This window comes from Chiroxiphia lanceolata, chromosome 1, assembly GCF_009829145.1.
Source record: "Chiroxiphia lanceolata isolate bChiLan1 chromosome 1, bChiLan1.pri, whole genome shotgun sequence".
NCBI classification, from domain to species: Eukaryota; Metazoa; Chordata; class Aves; order Passeriformes; family Pipridae; genus Chiroxiphia; species Chiroxiphia lanceolata.
Window position 1 is genome coordinate 110,989,562 of NC_045637.1, and position 19,336 is coordinate 111,008,897.

The 19,336-nt window shown below is 44.3% G+C and overlaps 3 protein-coding genes across 6 annotated transcripts in view; 1 reads left to right on the top strand and 2 right to left on the bottom strand.

The window, feature by feature from the left end:
* The window catches only part of GLB1 (galactosidase beta 1), a 42,500-nt gene extending 34,763 nt beyond the window's left edge, over positions 1 to 7,737 (bottom strand). The window contains exon 1 of the mRNA XM_032689500.1: positions 7,594 to 7,737. Coding sequence (XP_032545391.1) covers positions 7,594 to 7,647 — 54 coding nt within the window. The 5' untranslated portion in view covers positions 7,648 to 7,737. The remainder of the gene's footprint in view (positions 1 to 7,593) is intronic.
* Positions 745 to 7,693, bottom strand: TMPPE (transmembrane protein with metallophosphoesterase domain). 4 transcript variants are annotated; one of them, XM_032689510.1, is made up of 3 exons: positions 7,594 to 7,693; positions 5,457 to 5,583; positions 745 to 4,960 (listed from the first exon to the last, which is right to left on the bottom strand). In XM_032689510.1, the coding sequence occupies exons 2-3, from the start codon at positions 5,458 to 5,460 to the stop codon at positions 3,555 to 3,557; spliced, it is 1,410 nt and encodes a 469-aa protein (XP_032545401.1). In that variant the 5' UTR covers positions 5,461 to 5,583; positions 7,594 to 7,693; the 3' UTR covers positions 745 to 3,554. The 4 variants fall into 4 exon arrangements, with proteins under 4 accessions (XP_032545401.1, XP_032545413.1, XP_032545405.1 ...); XM_032689522.1 differs by having other exon boundaries at positions 5,434 to 5,583; XM_032689514.1 differs by lacking the exon at positions 7,594 to 7,693 and adding an exon at positions 7,343 to 7,358.
* Positions 7,738 to 10,958: 3,221 nt separating the features above from the next.
* Positions 10,959 to 18,356, top strand: CCR9 (C-C motif chemokine receptor 9). The gene is made up of 3 exons (XM_032698225.1): positions 10,959 to 11,063; positions 16,292 to 16,352; positions 16,842 to 18,356. Exons 2-3 carry the CDS (start codon positions 16,335 to 16,337, stop codon positions 18,003 to 18,005), a joined length of 1,182 nt encoding a protein of 393 aa, XP_032554116.1. The 5' UTR covers positions 10,959 to 11,063; positions 16,292 to 16,334; the 3' UTR covers positions 18,006 to 18,356.
* Positions 18,357 to 19,336: the final 980 nt, after the last annotated feature.

Genomic DNA, 19,336 nt, shown 5'->3' on the forward strand with positions numbered 1-19,336 from the left:
CACAGGAAATCACATCAGTGCCAGCTGAAAATTCAGACCCTTAGAGGCAATGTTGCATCTTACTTGCTCAGAGCATACTCACATGAAAAAGGGAAGAACTAAAGAATTTGTCCTTTCTTAAACAAAGGAAGAATTTATTTTGCAATCTTAATACTATTTTGTCATTTTATAATGTGTATGTCTCCTGATATTAAAAAAAATACTTATCTTCAACACACAAATTTATTTAACAGTGGTTAGAATTTCTCATTCTCCAAATTTACAAAACAGGGTTTTTTCTTATTTGGAAAGCAAGCAGATGTGGATACAAATCCTCAACAAACCTCTCCACCTGTCAAGGTTTCTGGCCTCTCCTATCTAGACCATTCAAACATAAAACAGCCCTTCCTCTACCCTAAAGCTTAAGTACCAAAATTGAGAACCACAAACCACTTCTGCTCCTTCCAAAAAATTCTCTTAATAACCCTTCTCTTTCCTTGCAGCAGTCCTTTGCTCTGCATCACATTCTCATCTCTTCAGCCTGCACCTTTTTCTTCTAATATGCTTCAGGAAAATTTAATAGTGGCCTTACCTTTCCCACTTTTCACCATGGCTTGCTTAGCAGTGTGGGTGCATGATTTTCCAAAACTAGTCAGGTTTATTGTCGGTAGCTTTTTGTTAGTAAATACAATGAGTGTGTTAAAACTATTCAGCATGAACTGCTCAATATATACTGGTACAAAATAAGAAGTCATTAGAGGCATATTTCTTGATATAAGAATAAAATTTTATTAAATCCCAACATTTAAAGCATTTGTTATATATCACATTTTACATATTTTTAATCCATTCTATAGTAATTATATAATAAATATAACTTTCACAAAGTGATGATACTAATCTATTCTGCTATTAATTCTGACAGTAATTAACTGCCCTCCCACCCCTCAGTGAACTGGCCTTTTATAGAAAGAAATACATATTCATTTAGTTAAGTTCTCCAGATCAAATACATTTCACACATACACACACACACAGACAAAATTTAAAAAAAAATAATCAAAAAAATTACAAAATAAGCAGCACAGCAATTTTTCTTCATCTGGAATACTGAACATGGGTCTGCATTGTGGATGTTCAAGTCAAATCGGAAAATGTACAGGAAGAACCTTGAAGGACAGTTAGATATTACTCTGTTAGATTTTAGAAACAGCTAATTCCTTTTATCAAGAAGAAAGTTGATCTAAAATGCTTTCCATTCATATTTAAGAAGCAAAATAAGAAAAGGCTTTGAAATGTTTTGGCACAGAAAGAAAACATGTTAAGTAATAAGTAATCATCAAGCAAACAAGCTTTCAGAGGGAGAGACTTATAGAAAACAAATTGAACAAGAACTAAATTACAGTGGGAGAACTCAATAAAGTTATGAAATGACAATATGACCACTCCTAAAAGGATGCATATTGGCTTCTGAAAGGACATATAACAATCTTCCAAGAGAGGCACATAAAAAGTAATTAAGAAATCCTGGGATGGAAGGACCTCTTCAGCTAGGTTTTTGCACACTTTTGGACAGAACGAAGAGAAGAATAAAAAGGGCAAGGAAAAAAAAAAAGAAAAAGTAATACTAGCAACTCACTGAGAAACTGACACCACCTAGAATCAGTCCGACAAATGCCTCCTCTTAAGGAAACTTGCCTTACAATTAGTCTTCTTTACATGGTAAAGCACTCAGTGCAATAAGTGAAAAGCTTTTAACTGAAGGCATGTCGGTAAGTAAACAGAGGTTAGAGGCTGTCAAAATTCTCACTGCCTAAGATCATTTGACATTATGCCACCGACTGCAAAGTGGTGGCACTCACTGCCCACACAGACAGTGGGCAGCGTTAAACATACATGCAAACTTCAGGATACTTAAGCAGGTATCATCTCATGAGCATAAAAAAAAAGTTCACAAAATTATAGGTGTCAGGAAACAGAAATTATCCAGTCTGGCAAGTAGAGACCCTGACTGGTCAGGTGTTCAGTTTTCAGATTAAAAGAGCACTGACTTCTCCAACAATTCCACTGACCTTCATGACACATTTACAGTATTTCTCAATATTCCTGAGTAAAAAGGCAAGATGTTTGTACATAGGAACAGGATACGAAGCCAGCCTAGCAGTTAGAAACTCTGCCTGGGGGAGGGCTGAAGGAAGCGGATGAAGCGAAACTTCAAAATTTATTAACTTAGAGAAAAACTCAACTTTACAAACCTTATAGCACTTTTCAAATACACCTCCTTCAAAACAAGAATGGAAGCTGAAGAACAAAACAGAAGTGTGTATGGTCGTGTGCTTCAGGTTCACACAGAAAGGCAGGAAAAGACTGAACACCTCAGTTCTGGTCTTGCCATCCTCAGTCTCCCACATAAAAACTCTCTTCTGCCCCATGCTACATGGGTCTCTGCCTGAGAGGAACCCACGTGCTGCTGGGCAGAAAGGCAGAGCAAGGGAAGCCCTGCAGCTAGAGACACCCAGGACAATGATACGCAAGTGCTCTTAAGGAAAGTCATCCACTGCAGAGTTTAGTCTACCTGAAAAAGGACACAATTTACTTGAGATATTAAAGCATTCAAACAAAGTTCAAGCATTAACCTATTTGCATTGTTTTCAAACAGCATCTCCTTACTCTTGCAAGAGAAAAATGACAGAGCAGAAACTAGGTAGAAAGAAAAAAAACATAGAATGAAAAGACATTTAGTATTTCAGCTTCGGATTTTGTGCTCTACGTCAGGAGGTACTGCGTGCTCAGACAGCAACAGAAATTAATTTTGAAATTTATTTCTCATTTGCTTTTATTAGAGCTATTTTCAGTAAGTAATTACTAGATGCTCAGCTATTCTGGGGAAATGCCTGAGAATGACTGCTACTTTCATCCTTTGATGTCAGTCTCACCAACTTTTTAACTGGAAAAAATCGGATTTCAGGAACTGATGGCTGGCAACTTACTGTACTAGTAAGCACAGACTGGAAGCCCTCGTGCATGTTGCAGACAGCTAGAAGGATACGGATATCTAGCCTCAATTAAAAAAAAATCCTCAACTATTCCCTTCCCCTAACATTTCTAGTATAAGACTTCTATATTTTGCATACTCAGTGGGAACTCTGCAGTCCCTTCTGCAAAACATACACGAGTGATTTCACTGCATGAGATTAGAACTTTGCCTGCCTGAGACTGGATAAGGCAGCTGCCTGATAGATAGCAAACATTGGAACATGAAGTAGGTGCAGGAAACAGATATTACCAAACATGCACAGGACACACATTATCTGCATGACATCAGCATTAGCTTTCAATGCAGAATCTCAGTGATAGTGAACTCAAAGAACTAACTTCAGTATTTTAACATGCCCCAAATTTCTTTCATAGGCCCAAGATACAGTTTAGTGTTTTCTGCTCAAACTTAATAGAACCTGCTGAAGTTCAGCCCAATACATCTTCTCTGGCTTCCCTGAAAAAGGATTTGCTTTCACAGCAGAAGAGCCAATATACTGACCAAAAAAAGAATGGTAGAAGTCTGTCAAAAGGAAAACTCAAGCAGAACGTAGGATTATCTCCGTTATTTCAGCTCTGCTGCCCAGCCTCATGGGTATTCCAAAGTACATGGTCCCTGGGCTGACATAGACAAAGGTGTTCTGCCCAACTTTGTACAAGCCAACAAAGAATGGATTCAGAAGATAAGCTCCAGCATTTAGAGGGAAAATCTGCCCTCCGTGAGTATGGCCAGAGAGAATTAAATTTATGTCTGGTCTCTCCTGAAGGGCCCACTTTGCAGCAACTGGCTGATGAGCTAAAAGCACTATTGCATGCTCACTGCTACAACCTCTGAGAGCCTTTTTCAAATCCATGCCATGTCCCGAGTAGCGTAATACATCTGCTTCAATATCATCCACGCCAGCCAGGCAGAACCAGTCATCAGTGCTCTTTGGCGAAACAATCTTCACATTCTCATTATGCAGAGGCTGAATGTTAAATGATTTTAACAGCTCAAACCAGTTGCTAACATCTGATGTGTAGTACTCATGGTTTCCTGTGACAAAGTACGTCCCCAAAGGGGAATCAAGTTCTCCAAGAGGCTCAACAGCAGGTCGTATGATCTCTGCCTCAGCGTCAGTCAGGTCCCCAACAATCACCGTGATATCTGGTTTTAAAGCCTTAACCATTCTCACTATCATGGCAAGCTTGGTCTTCCCAACAGTAGGCCCCAGATGGATATCTGAAAGCAACACCACTTTCAGGTTAGTCATGGTTGAGGGCAGCTTGTGAACTGGAATCTCCACTGAATTCACAGCAGGAGGCTGGGAAGCATTTAACAGCCCGACAACAGTCAGCACAAGAGTCAGCATGACTGCCAAAACTGGTTTCATTGCTGTTCTGTTCTTGTTGCCAGTGCCTGCCTTAGTGCCTCTCCCCACCAAGAACTTGTAAGCCTGCTCTACAGAGCCTAGAGTGAAGAGGAAGAAGATGAGAATGATATAGGCCCCAAGGCAAGTGTAGGCAGCTAAAGAAAAGAAATAGGGCTCTTCTGCAACAAGAAATAGCAACGTAAAGAAGCTTGAATGAGCCAAAGCTAGAAACATGAACACAGCTATTTTCCACAGCATGAAACAGAGGGAGCTGGCAGCTGAAGACCTGGTGAACATGGTGACTGTGCTTTTCCAAACATGAAGAGATCCCATCAGCATGAGTGTATTGGCAAATAGTGCCATCTGCAGCCTTATAACCCAGTGCCGCATCCTGAGATCGAGTTTTTCTGCCAGAAAACTCCGCGACAGCATCATAGAGAAGAAAACCATTCCTGCAGCCACTGCAGCCTTTGCTTCAAGGGGCAGTTGCTTGAAGGAGATCATCTTTGCTTCCTGACTGTTCCCTTCTGTTCTGCAGAAGTCTCCAGTAGGCAATAATGTGGTTATGAAGGGGTGCCTTGGGTCAACAAAGCCTGCAACCAGGAACCAGTATCAGCCGTTTTAAAATATTACACACATTCCCTTTTTCCCAGACTGCAATAAAGGATTGTTACTCTACGTACTACCCAAAATGCTGGGTCATGCAGAATCACTGTTATAAAGACACAGAGGAGATGTCCTGATGTGGACTAAATCAGACAACAGAAAAGACTGGATTCTGGCAGTCCCCTTCCAAGCTCCCTGCCTGCAGCCCTCTATGATTCCTCCCCCACCCTTTTTTTTTTTTAATATGTTCTTTTCTCATTAAGACTTCCTTATAGCAGATGGCAATAGATCGCAACAGGGATGCAATGAGTCCTGGAAACAATCATTATAGTATTTGGAAATTTCATACATGTTCTGGGACTGAGTTGTTTCTGATATTAATTTAATATGTGTTTTCTGTTCTTCTTCCCAAGCAGTTGGCTCCATCCGAAAAGCAGGCATCGCCCTACCTCATTCTTACCGAATGCAAGAGGTTCTACTAACACATGCTACAGCAGCAGTGAAATCCCCACTGGAACAGCTACCAGATGCAACTGTGGTCCCAGAAACTGCAGATGATGTATCAGCAGATATCCTTGCCTGCAGTTGCGAATCAGACTTCTCCAAAGCCCTGAAAATCAGTAGGATCAGTGAAACTCACATTGTGTTTTGCTACTTGCTGCCAGATCACTTCCACTACATGTACAGTTTCCAAGTTTCAATGCCTACTTCAGCATATCCTATTCTAACAGGGATTAGTTGAAAAGGGATCAAAACATCACACACTCTGCTCCTTTAGAAGGGAGCAGAGTCTACCACATATCTGCTCACAGATTGAAAACAAACAAGGATCAATCATGTTTGAATTGCACCGGAATTCCCTGGTTTGCTCTGTATTTTGCTCAGAGTCACAGTGTTTCTACTAATGCATATTTCTATTTAAAATAAACCTACTGTTTCATTTTAATTGTAGATGAAAAAAGTTTGGATGGTCTTTTATAATATACAATAGAGATCATGTCTGACATAACAGTCATGCAGTGGCATATGCTTATTTTCAACACACTTCCTGTCTCTCAGTCCACACTTAACTAGAGAAAAAGCAATCATTACAGCCAAAAATATCTCAGAACTAGGACACAAAAGCAGCCTTGGAGGGCTCAGCAGTGAGCCTGAGCCCAGAAGTCTCAAAACTGCAGTTTGCCAGGTTGCTTATTTGTAGCATATACCTTCCCAAGCTAATTTAAAAGAACATCAGCAGCTCCGTGATAACAGGACCCTGCTCTATTTTGAAGACTAGATCAAGTTTTGAAAGGATCCCTTCCCTCATTGCTTGTGTCAGGGAAATGTGGGCTGATAAGAAAAACCGTGTCTGCCACCCTCAGTTCCTCAAGCTCTCATATTAAAACCCTGCTATTTTACACAAACAAAGCTAGGAAGGATAAGAGCATAAAAAATGCTCTGCTAATCTACTGATCCAAGTCCATAGGTCCTCTAGACACCAGGCAATATTCTGTCTGGACAACAGCAGAAACGCTGTTTAAAGAAATTACATGACCCTGGCCACTGTCTGTGGTCTGCTCCCTCATACTCCTCCAGCTGATAAAGCTGCTACACTAGGGATGTTCGAAAGCAAATCCTTGCCTAGTCATTTCTGGATATTGTTTATGAACCTGATATATTTAAATTTGGCAAATCCAATTTTTTGAATCCAGTAAACACTGTCTGCTTCTACAACCTCACATGGCAGCAAATTCTTGAAACTCACTATATATTTTTACAGTATTTAATCTGTTTTAAATCCGTCAGGAGTGCTAATTCTACCAAATTTGGTGAGTATTGGTTCCCCATTCCTCTTACCCACCAACCTTCAGAATTTTGGAAGGCTCAGCCATAACTTCCCCCACATTTACTGTCACCCATTCCATAGAGGTCTCACTTGAGGCTGTGCTGCTTTTCATACAACTTTAACCACCTGTGTACAATTCAACTGCACCATCTACCAAGGTAACAGCGACACACTGCCTCAAACTCAAGGCATGAGCCACAACACTGTCAAGACCAAGGATTTGTCCTTAGGCAGTGGTAGGGGACAAAGTGCCTACTACAGAGTCGATGCAGAACAGGAAAAACTCCTTTCCCTCCTCTCACACACCACAGGACGAGCGAGTTTTCCCATGGGATCGGCACCGGTTCCCGCACCGCCCTTGGCTGCTCGGCGAGGCCCTGCACTCCACGACTCCCGGGAGCGCAGGGAGCCGCGGCGCTGGCCAGAGGACAGCTGGCACCACCATTCCGGGCCGGACACGACCCCGGCCATCCCCACCCGGAGGGCGCCACCGCCACCCTTCCCCAGCTCCACACGGCCTGCTCGGGAGAAGGGCACGGACCCTTCCTTGTCCCTGCCGCGGGACCTCCCCCTCGGCGCAGCACAATCCCGGCACCCGCGCCCTGCTCGCCGCCCATGAGCCCCACATCGCTCATGGTTTAATTAAAAACGGACCAAGGGCGGAGCGCCTTCCTCCAGCGGCGGGAGGAGGCCCCTGCCAGCCCTCAGCCAGGCCGGCCCCCCGCGCCCCTCGGAGCCGCCCCCCACGGCCCCAGGTGCGCTTGGAGGAGGGAGAGGCGAGGAGGGACTCACCGCCGCCCGGAGGAGCGCGGCCAGGGCGGCCAGCGGGAGCAGCAGCCGCAGCATGGCGGGCACGGCCAGGAAACGGCGGCGTCAGCTGACGGCTCCGCCGGGAAACGGGCATCCTTCCTCCCGCCCCACCGGCACCCACGGCACCGCCCTCCGCGCCCTGACTCCTCCTGCCCTTGCCTCTCACCACCTCCCAGGAGACTTCCCCTGTGCAGACCGTCGTCTGCCCCTGATGCATTGGGGCTGGGTGCTCTCCGTCCCGTGTTAAAGCAGTCATGCCCTTTCAGGAGCTCACAGCAGACTTTTTGGATATAACCTCCAATATTGTATAAGTCCAAGGATTGCTCCCACACAAAAGTTTGCAAGACAGAAAGGTCTTTCTGGCCTTTACCTCTCCTGGGCAGCCCATCATTCACACTGGGGCTAGGTGCTTTCCTTCCCATGTAAAAGCACTGTCATCCTCTTTCAGGAGCCCAGCACCGAAATTAAGATACAACCTCCAATACTGAATACATCTCCAAAGATTGCTCCCACAGGAAAGGTGCCCAGACAGAAGGCTGGTTCTGGCCTTTATCTCCCGATTGCCTGCAGACGATTGCCTGCAGCACCACACAGGCTCCAGGCCCCGGAACTTGTCCCAGCTCCCCAGAGGGGATGACAGAACACCCGCCCCCACCACCTTGGCTGGGCAGAAATGCCTCGCACACCCGTGCCAAGGAAATGCAAGAGTGATCTCCCAGTCTACAGGCCAGCGACAGAGGCATGGATGCTGAAGGGACAAAAAGAGGGTGGGGAGATGGCTGTACTCTCACTTCCATCCATGTGACTGATTTCCACCTCGCAGGTGAGGACACTTTGGAAGGAGGATGACAAAATCCAGGGCCAGGGAGGGGAAGGAGGGAAGGAATGGAAAATAAAAAAACAAAATGGAAAGGGGCAGAAGCAAAAGGCAGAAGCAAGAAGGCAGTCCTCCCTGCCAGACTCTCCTATCCTGGTAGGAGTTGGGGCCACCTCTGCTTAGCTTCCCAGCAAAGCAGTGGCCACATGATTGGCAGTTTGGCTGTCCACTACTCCAGCATCTCTAAAGTCCTCCTGTGTCCCCTGGCCTTGCTTCCACTGGCCATACACTTTCCCTTTTTCGCCTTAGCTCCAGAAGAAGATCCCGGCTCAGCCAAACCAGCCTTCTACTTCTGCTACTTGACTTCCAGAATTTTGGAATTGCCCACTCTGGTGCTCTTCAGAGGTGGCACTTGAAAACTGACCATCACTGATGGACCCCCCCTTCGAAAGCGGACCTCACTAATTAGTTCCCTGAGCAGCTTGAATTCTGCTCACTACATATCCAGAGTTAAAGTTTTGCTGTCACTTTTCTTCCTGTCAGTGGAGATTTTCAACTTGATATTTCATGGCCACTGTGGCCAAGATGGTCCCAAATCAGCACTGCATCCACGAGACCCTGTCTGTTAACAAGTAACAACAAATCAAGGAAGGCACCTTTCCTAGTCAGTTCCCATAGTACCTGTACCAATAAGTACAGGTGTTCTAGGAATCTTCTGGACCTGTTTGTATCAGCTGTGTTGATCTACAAGTACTTCTTGGTTGCTTAAAGACTAATTTGTTGGTGTCATCATCCTGGCTGGGTGGCCTATAGTAGACTCCCTCAATGACATCTGCTTTATTTGTTTGTCCCTTAATCCTTACCTGAAGGCTCACAACCCTGCCATCACCATCGGGAAGCTCTGTACATTCCAGCCCTTTTGTTACATACAATGCCACTCCCCTGCCTTGTCTGCCCTGCCTATGTCTCCTACAGAGCCTGTAACCATCCATTACAGCACATCAGCCACAGGATTCATCCCCCCAGGTTTTGCCTGTGCCAGTGCTGGTGCATCTCTGGGACTGAGCCAAGGCTTCTAAGCTCCTCTTGCTTTTTCCTTGTGCTGTGTGCATTGATGTAGCAACATTTCAGATGCAGTTCCTTGTACCCAGCACCTTGTGTAGCCGACTGAGGATCTCAGTGGCACACAATCCCTCAAACTTTGGTGTGCCACCCCATTGCTCATTGCTGGTGAGTCTGGTTTTATCCCTTTCCCCTGCACATTTATGCAGGCAAACATTCAAGAGTTAAAAGCCGCTGCATGAACCAGCCTACAATGTGAGTAACAAAGCTAATGATTCTCCTAAAATAGTAGTTGGACCTGAGATCTGTCAAGTTTTTATATCCCTTGAGGACAAATGCAGCCAACAGAACATTTACTCTAAAGGGGTACTCTAAACTAGGCAAGCAGGCACAGACAGCTCCCAAATTAATTAAGAATACACAGCATAGGAATGTGAATACCTGACAGGAATGAGAATGTTCAACACCAGCCCTTGGGATTTTTACCCCCTGAACAGGAGCTAGGTCTGGTCTGTCTGTCCTTGCTTGCCAAGTGCCAAAGGCACCATTACTGTCTTTACTATAAGAAAGTATCTCTACCAAGCAAAAGAAGGCCAAGAGAGCTGAACCTCAAGGCCAGTGGAGCCAAACACAGCTGAGCATCAAACAGATGTACACACTCGGAAGACTTTTCAGAATTCCACAGCACTCAGCCACGTGATTTCTGGTGACACAGCCTGAAGCAGCAGGCTCCAAAGAATAGCCATCTCTTGGCTCATGACTTGTGTTTGATATGGACTTGGGCCATCAACAAGTGCAACAGATGAGGAAAAACTGAAGAATGACAGCAACTGAAACTAACTCTTATTTTTCTATGCCATTAACTGGTTATAAAACTATCTAACTTGTCAGCTTGTAGAACAGAACACAGTAACTAACAAAAAGAAAGCCTTTTAGTCAGAACAGATTATCACGTTGTTACAAGAAAGTCATGATTTGAACTTACAAAGTCAGCATTATCATTAGTACCTTTTCTGAAGAGGAAATCCTTGTCTTTTACCAAGTGTTAAATGCAAGAGTGTGTAAATGAAACAAAAAACCCCAACCCACACACCAAAACACACCCATACCCAAAAAACTCTATTCAGATTTTATATCTTTATGTGTATCTGCAGTGTGTTTTTTCATGGGGAATGCCTCATTCTTGTGTCTCAGCCCTACCCTGCAGTGACATCCAACAGGAAAAGCACACCAAAACGTGGCATTACCAAAATACTTCTTGCTGTCCACTCTTCCTTCCAGTTATGCCCATGCTTTACAGCCCAGAGGGCTTTTCTGCTGGCAGTAATTGCTGCTATTGCTAATGAATTTACTGGTGGGTTTGGTTAATTGCTTTTCAGAGGTAAATAGGTGAATAATAAATTGTGCTTATTTCTCTTCAGCTGTGTATGATCTAATAATTTGCCTGTTATTTCCAAGTTCAGATCCTCAGATGCCTCTCAACAAACAGTCCTTTAAAGCCTGTTTAAAAAGGCTTTTCATGAACACAAGATGGATTTTTACCTGATTCAGAAGAAAGTAAAGCCAGGCTGAGGTGGGTCACCTAGGGCTATTGGTATTGGCAGTTTTAACCCCAGAACGTTGTGTTTTGAATTGTGGGGTACAATCCTGTTCTTTGAAACTTACTGTTTGCTGTTTAATGCTAAAAGGACACCAGTAAAAGCCATTATTTGTCCTACTGTGTCATTACAATGGAATGTTTAGTATCTCTTGGTACCAAATTCCAGAAATATTAAAATAATAACGAAACATTATATTGATCATCTGTGTGAAAAATACAATCTGCCCTTCAAGCCCTTTCTTAGAACCTTTTTGGAAGAGAAAAGTTTATTTTCTGTCCAGTCTCACCCAAATGTGTGCCAGAGCCTACATGGCACATTGTGGTGTGATACGCAGAGAGAATGGAGGAAAGAAAAACTGCTAGATGGATTTGCTGCATATCTGTGCCTTAAATGTTTTACTATATTACATGGTACGTATTTTACTACATGCTATAATTTTACTATGATACATAATATGGTAGTACCATTACAGACTCCTTCTGTTTTTCTCACAATAGCTTCAGGCTAAGACTATGTCATGGTGTGTTGACTATTACTGTATCTGGAAAAAAACCAAAACAAGAATTGAGCTCAAATAATAAGAAAAAAAAGTCAAGAAATACGAAGATGAGGGGGAAAAGACTGAAAAAGTGGTAGAAAAACTGCTGGTAGTTTGTGCAAGATGCCGCTCCACTATAAAAACATCATCCTGTTCACTAGGAAAGGTGCAGTAGGTGCTGCACACAATTTTATTAGCTGTTTTGAAAAACTTACTCTGTAGAATAACTTTGAAACAACAAAGCAAATCACCAAAATGTGCTTTTACTCATTACAGAATTTGTTTTAAAGTGCTGTGACCCTTGCTGATTTAAATAAGATAATTAATTCCCAACTACTTACTAACATTAGGAACCCTGTTCACATCAAACTTGATGCTGCTGATTTTCAGGGATATTCTGTAACATCTCAGTGCTCTGTAAAAGCAGCTGCTGATTATATGGCTCTGAACAGGGATTGCTGAAGCATACCTTGGCAGCAAACAGGAATTGGGTTCACAGAAATATAGATATATATATATATATATTTGTGGTAGAAAATGGGTAACTGTGTATCTTCAGTACTTAGTAATTCTACACTTTAAACCTGTCCTATTTTTGTGGAGGAAAAGTAATACTACACTTAGGGTAGTGTAAATAATATTTTTTTCTTCCAAGTTTTGTGTCTACAACCCATCCTCACAGCCAAAACTAAGTGGGGTTTTGGCTATTGTTAGAAGTTCACTTGGGCAGGCTTGGGCTGGTGCATTTTTGGGCTGGATGTTCTAATTACCTGGGCCATTCAGAGAGTTTTCAGGATAGTTTTTTACTTTAGCTCTCCACCTTTCTAAAAAGAAGGAAAAATTTAATGACTCTGTACGCACACTAGAAATGGGAATAAGAACACTCTTTTGTTTGCTTGGCATGGAAATCCTCAGGAATCCCTGTGTGTAGTTTACATAAGCAGGCACTCAGAGACACTGATCCCACTGATTTAGCTCAGTTGGTTAGAGCACGGTGCTAATTATACCAAGGTTGTTGGTTCAATCCCTATACAGGCCATTCACTTAAGAGCTGGACTCGATGATTCTTGTGGGTCCCTTCCAACTCAGAATACTCTGTGATCCTGTGGTCTGTAAAATATCCTGCTCATAGAGGACAGTGAATTGCAGCCACAGCCTCTCCTAAACAGACCATCTGAGGGGTTGTTGAACCTCTAAAATAGCCTGCTTGGAAAGAAGCAGGTTAATGTCCTCTTAACTGAGAAGTGGAAAATAGATATATTAAAAGCCAGATTTAATGTAAACACAGTGCAGTTTTCACTGTGGCAAAAGGAAACTTCTTGATCAGCCTCAGCAGAGGGTATAATCCCATGTTTTGTTCTATTTCTGCAAAATCTTTCCAGTACCTGATCAGCACATCAAGCTGGGTACATCTCTGCCATTAGTAAGAGGAGCAATAAATGAGGAGCTTTAAAAATCATCTCAAGTTGTCCTTAGTATTAAGCACTCTGAATTTAAAAAGAAGACATATAGGAAATGCTGGTGGTTTTAATTTTCCTGTTTACTTTAAACTAACAAACAAAAAAGCATTACACTTGCAAGTACTCTTGATGAACATGAAAGCAACATACCCTGGAGTTTAGCTGAGACTACTCCCTCACTTCTGTTTTCCTACTGGAGGGCCCAGGCTGTGAGAGAGGCCAAGTGTCATACGGAGGTATCATCGCATACAACCTACACCTGTTTCAGGAAGAGTTTCAGGATGACAACTAAGTATTAAGCATACGCAGACACCTTAGTGGTGGAGCGTGGAGCAGCTAGGGCTCCTTCCCTTTGGAAGGAGATGCCACACTGTTGACACTGGAGCATAATGCCAAGTAACAGTGGAGCCCAACTCAAAACCTAGCCAGAATCATTGTTTTCTCCTTAACTGGAACTGAGCCTGAACTGCAGTTTGGAAGTTTCCTTGAAATGTGAGTCAAACGAGCATCAGTCATAGCTGAATGATATCATGAAAGCAAAATACTGTGATGCTTGGACTTCCTGCAGAAACAGGAACTTAAATCAGAATAATTTGCATGTCAGCTTACCAGAAAGAAGACATAAGATGTGCAAATTCATATATTTATTAACCACTTCTCACTGCCTTCTTCTTCAAAATCTTTCCTGTCACTCTTCTGGATGGTTGTCACCGGCAGGAACTTTACATGACTACCTGCAGTCCCATCCTGGGTCTCTCAACTTTCTGCAGCAGGAATAGCCTGGCCTTTCCTCTTGAAAGTGGTGTACTTTTGTTTTGCTCCATTTTGCTGTTGCTTGCAAAGCACCAGTTTTTGTGAAGCATGATGCAGTTCCTGCTACCCTGGCTCCTCCTTGCTTGCAGCCTTGGTGTGCAACAATGGGAAGCTGTGCCTGTGGGTCAGCCTGAAGTGGGCAGGACTAGACCCTCCTTCCTGTTGCAGCTTCCCCAGGGTACACTGGTGGCTGCCCAGAGAGACCCAGTTCTTGTTCCAGCATATTTTTTTCCTCCAGTGAAAGCATTTTGCAGCAGGACACAGCCTGGGAGCAGCCTCTGATTTACCCTGTGCTAGATGATGCACATGAGCAGAAAAACGATGGTATGCGATGTTGTCCTTTTGCTATTGAAAGAGTTTACCAGGAAAAAAGGGGGAAAAAAAAAAAAAAAGAAGATTGCCATCTATGTTTGAGCCACCAAAACCCTGCAAACCACAGAATAAACAGTCTGTGACAGGTCTAATCAGCCTGGGGTCCCAGAAGCACACACCCAGCTCAGCCTACAAAAAGCCCAAAGGTTGATTACAGGTTTAAAGTGCAAACATGCAGAGGTGTGGCTGCTGGGCACTAAGTCCAGGCTGCCCCCCTCCCCCCCCAGCGACTGTGCCAGTGAGTCACACCCGTAGAATGTTAAGGGTTGGAAAGAACCTTGAAGATTGCCTAGTCCCACCTCCCCCTGCCATGGGCAGAGACACTTCCTACTAGACCAGGTTTCATGGCCTTTTTCAACCTGGCCTTGAACACTGCCAGGGTTGGGGCATCCACAACCTCCCTGGGCAACTTCTTCCAGTATCTCACCACCCTAACAGTAAAAAAATTCTTCTAGCCTAAATTTACCCTCTTTTAATTTGTACACATTACTCTTCTTGTTCTGTCACTACCATTCCTGACGAGGAGTCCACCTCTGGCTTCCCTGTAGGCCCCCTTCAGATACTGCAATATTGCTGTGAGATCTCCACACAACCTTCTCTTCTCCAGGCCAAACAGCCCCAACTCTCTCAAGCCTGTCTCATAAGGGAGTCCCCCGCCTTCTCCACTATTCATATCTGTCTTTCCCACATTAAACCTCCATGGAAAGGAAACAGAATTACAATCACCTTTTTTTTGCCACTCAATTGGCCCAGTTACAATCATCTTTGTGATTGCAATTTAGGGTAGGTCTGACAGCTAAAAGAAAATGACATTAAAAAGCCCCCTGGGGATGCACAGCTCTGCATTCTTCAGCAGATGCTGCAACAACATGTTAGAAATGGGTGCGGGGAGAAATCAGTAGCTCGCTGACCGCGTGTGCCAGCCACAGTCACAGGTGCTTTTAGTCAACAGGCAACAAGCAGCCAGAGGGAAGCCAGAGCATGAACATGGGCCATTTCTCCATGGAGAAGGTTCGGCTCTGCCCAGCTTCTGCTGTGGTGAGAGGTTTGGCTCTGCAAGGCGGCCTCTCGATTGCTTACATGACCTGCTTTTGAAGGGTTCTGGAGGGAAGGTCTGTGCTGTTTGAGGGTTCCCAGTAGCCCCAGGCTTCATCCCCAGGCACTACCACAGACAGGCTAGAGCAGACCATGTTGAATAATACTTGGGTGCGTGTGTTTTGCATCAAGCCTGTGAGGCTCAGCTACCTTTTGTGATGGTGGACTGACCAGAAAAACAATATGCACCATAAAGAACCAATATTTACGTGTTTACTGGGGCATAGGTTTCACAAGCCAATGGCAATGAGCGCTGTGCCTAAACTCAGAATCACAGAGTGGTCTGAGTTGGAAGGAACACACATGGATCATCGAGTCCAACTCCTAAATGAAAGGCCGATACAGCAGTCAAATCCCAAACCCTGGCATTATTAGCACCATGCTCTAACCAACTGAGGTAATCTCAGGGTCACAGATGAGAAAGAGAAGTTGCAGGCAGAGGTTAATCAGTTGCTGCAGAGGATGCAAATATTTAAGATTGCAAACTACCTTAAAGGCAGATGCTTTTCCTTATTGGTTGCTAGATATTTAAGAGACATATTTCATTTTTTCTCCTGAATCTTTTCGAAGATATGGTGCTTTCAGATTACTTCCTTATTACGTGTGCATGCTGGGCAGTCTACAGCTTGTTAAAAACGAGATTGCAGTACTGTAGTACATCAAAGGACTTAATCAGCACAGTGCCATAGAGAAGTTGAAGACCTAAAGTAGGATAAGTGTAAATCTGTAAAATGGAAATAGCTAAATAATTCAAATCAGTAACATCAATTTCTGTGTGGTTTGTTCATCTTCCGGCCAGACTTGTTTCATAGAGTTGAGGTTTTTATTAAAGGTAGAAGAAGAAGAGGAAGAAAGAAAAAAGTCACAGTCCTACTTCAGAGCTGTTTCAAATCAGTTGTTTTCCCTGATCTTTCCTCTCCAGGCTACGGAGCCTCCTTCAACACTGAATAACAATCTGGCTGAAGATGGCAGCTGCAAGCCTAGTGAGTATACAGCTATGTTACTGTTCATCACTGTTTTCCTCTCCCCCCTCTTTTCCTCCATCAGTTTTCTGCCTCTTTAAAGCCGGTGGTGCCATTCCACTGTAGCAGTAAAACAAAGCCTTCTTCCCCACTTCTTTCCAAGTTGGGCATTTTGCGTTTTGTATTATATTTGAAGCTGCCAATCCGACCATGTTTTGAATGATCTGACAGAGAAAATGCTTTCACCACCTGCCGTTTTAATAATTGAAGTTGACTGGAGGTGGTGAACTGCTCTTTTGTAAAGAGTGTGTTACTCAGTGGGTCTTTTTTATAAGTCTCTGCTGTGCTGAACACTTCAAGCAGTCTGAAACGCACTGTTTCCCTGGCAGCCTTTGCACTTTCCCATTTAAATTGAATATGTTAGGCATCTTCAAATGCATCTGGTGTAGAGGAGCAAATGCATGTTTTACTGAGCCTCTCAAAACGAATTTACCAGATGTCCTGTTGCAGGTCACCCCCCGTGACAAGACCAGCCTGGATTACTACAGGAATGACAGCGCAGTGCTTTTCCTGCGTGGAAACCCAGTGAACAACACAGACTTTATGTGCGACAAGAGGCAGATCAGGCAGTTCTCTCAAGCCTTCCTGCCGGTGTTTTTCTGGCTTATCTTCACTGTGGGCACAGTAGGAAATGCTTTGGTCGTGCTTGTCTATTGCAAATACCACTTCAGGAGAAGTATGATGGATCGGTACCTGCTGCACCTGGCCATTGCAGACCTGCTGCTCCTTTTCACCCTCCCGTTCTGGGCCAAGGCTGCTTCTGATGGCTGGATCTTCAAGGACTTCATGTGTAAAGTCGTCAACAGTCTGTATAAGATCAACTTCTATGGCTGCAGCTTGCTTCTGACCTGCATCAGCTTTGACAGGTACATCACTATTGTCCAGGCAATGAAAGCTAAAACTTCTAAGCGAAGGTGGCTCCTGCGCAACAACCTCATGTGCTTGGCCGTCTGGCTGACAGCGATGGGCCTGTGCATCCCAGAAATCATATACAGCCAAACCATGCAGGTGGGTGACATAACAGTTTGCAAAATCACGTACCCACCAAATGTCAGCAGGATCTTCAGAGTTACCGTGCTGGTCTTGAAAGTCACAATCGGATTCTTCTTCCCACTCCTTGTCATGGTTATCTGTTATGCTCTTATCATCAAGACCCTCCTACAAGCCAAAAGATCCCAAAAAAAGAAGTCGGTGAAGATCATCACCATGATCATCACGGCTTTCCTCCTCTCTCAGTTCCCATACAATATTGTTTTGCTGGTCAAAGCCATCAACACCTACACCAGGGCACTGTACAGTTGTCAGGCTGCCAACCGGCTGGACATCGGGCTGCAGGTCAGCCAGGCCATTGCCTTCCTCCACAGCTGCCTCAACCCCTTCCTCTATGTCTTTGCTGGTGAGCGCTTCAGGATGGCACTGGGCAGGATGGTGCAAAGCAGTGGCTGCTGCCAAAGCGGGGTCCAAAAGCAGTTCTCCTCTGCCTGTGACAGCCAGGAGCACAGCTCAAACTGGTCCTTTACCATGCTGGGGAGGCAGCGGGTGAGGAACTCCCTGATCCTTAGCACTCACTTGACCTCCTCTGTTATGTCCCCTCCTTGCAAAGTCCTCCTGTAAGTTAGTCCTCACTCTCTCCTCTCTAGAGGAACATGAGACTCTTTGGAAACCACCTGTGTACCCCAAAGACTGTCCCAGAGGAGCAGGAAGGGTTGGTGGCCTTGTCCTTGATGTATGGGACCCAACTGAGGTTTGCTTGCTGAAAAGATAGGAAACCTTTGGCAAAGAGCAGCAAAGTGGAACCATACTTGCTATAAGCAGAACTGACAGAGGACAAAAGCTATCTTTGTGACAGCTGTAAATAGCTGGCCCATCTGCAGCTCAGACCACAGTCTGAAATAACAAGTCTTACAGGGAGGTGATAAACCCAGTTACAGCAGCAACAGAGGCAGATAAAGCAGGATGAACCACTCCTCCTCCTCATAGGAAGCAGCAGGAGGGAGTTCAGCCTCCATTTGCTGTGATGCCAGGGTCTCCTATGCAGGTGGCCAGACTCCAGTGCCCTGCCAGACTCCTGCACCAGATCCCCTCCCCTGTAAAGGAGAACGGCCTTTAGCTCCAACACTGGTTTGTTGCAGGGGGCAAATGCTGTTCTCTGTGCCGGGGCAAATTTAACTCTGTTTGGCTGCTCGTGTGGTTCTTATTGCAAAGAAAAGCCAGTCGTCTGTGTTCATAAACTGGTCATTGCAGAATCTGACCTGCCTTTCTCCTATAGTTTAGCTGTGTGATGTCAGGTGAAATTTGATACAATTTATGCTATAGCTCCTACTTTGGTACTGGAAACAAATCACACCTCACAGTAAAAATTCAAGGGTATCAGAGACACTGCACTGTCTGTCCCAGGGATATTTTCTGAATGGTGCAAAACTGTAGTAAACCAGAACACAAAAACCAAACCCGTGGTTCAGCTGACTGCCAGTTATGTGCTGGTGTCTTTGCTAACAGTGACAAAATATATTTAGCCTGGTGCCAGTAAGACAGAGCATTATTAAGTGTCAAACTTCATGACATTTGGAATGAGACTTCAGGTTGGCAGAGGCAGCAGTTCCCAAAATGCTGTGCTGTAATGCACCCCACAACTTCTATAGGACTTTTGGAATGCCAGTGTTGGTGCTGCAACAGTGCCTGAGGCCACAGGACATCGTGTGCCCATTGCGCCTCGCTCACAGGGACGTGGCACTGCCTGTCCTGCCTGACTGCAAGCTTCCACTTCCCAGTCTTCAATTGCAAGTCATAGTGCTCAGGAGGTTTTAAATAATCTCATTTAGCCTAGTTTGCCTTCTGGTTAATTATTTCTTCCTGGTAAAAAGTGTTTTCATTGTGCATTTATCATTAAAGAGTGTTGATAAACACAAGCTTTCTGCGTCGTTTGGCACTGCTTTTCTAGTGGA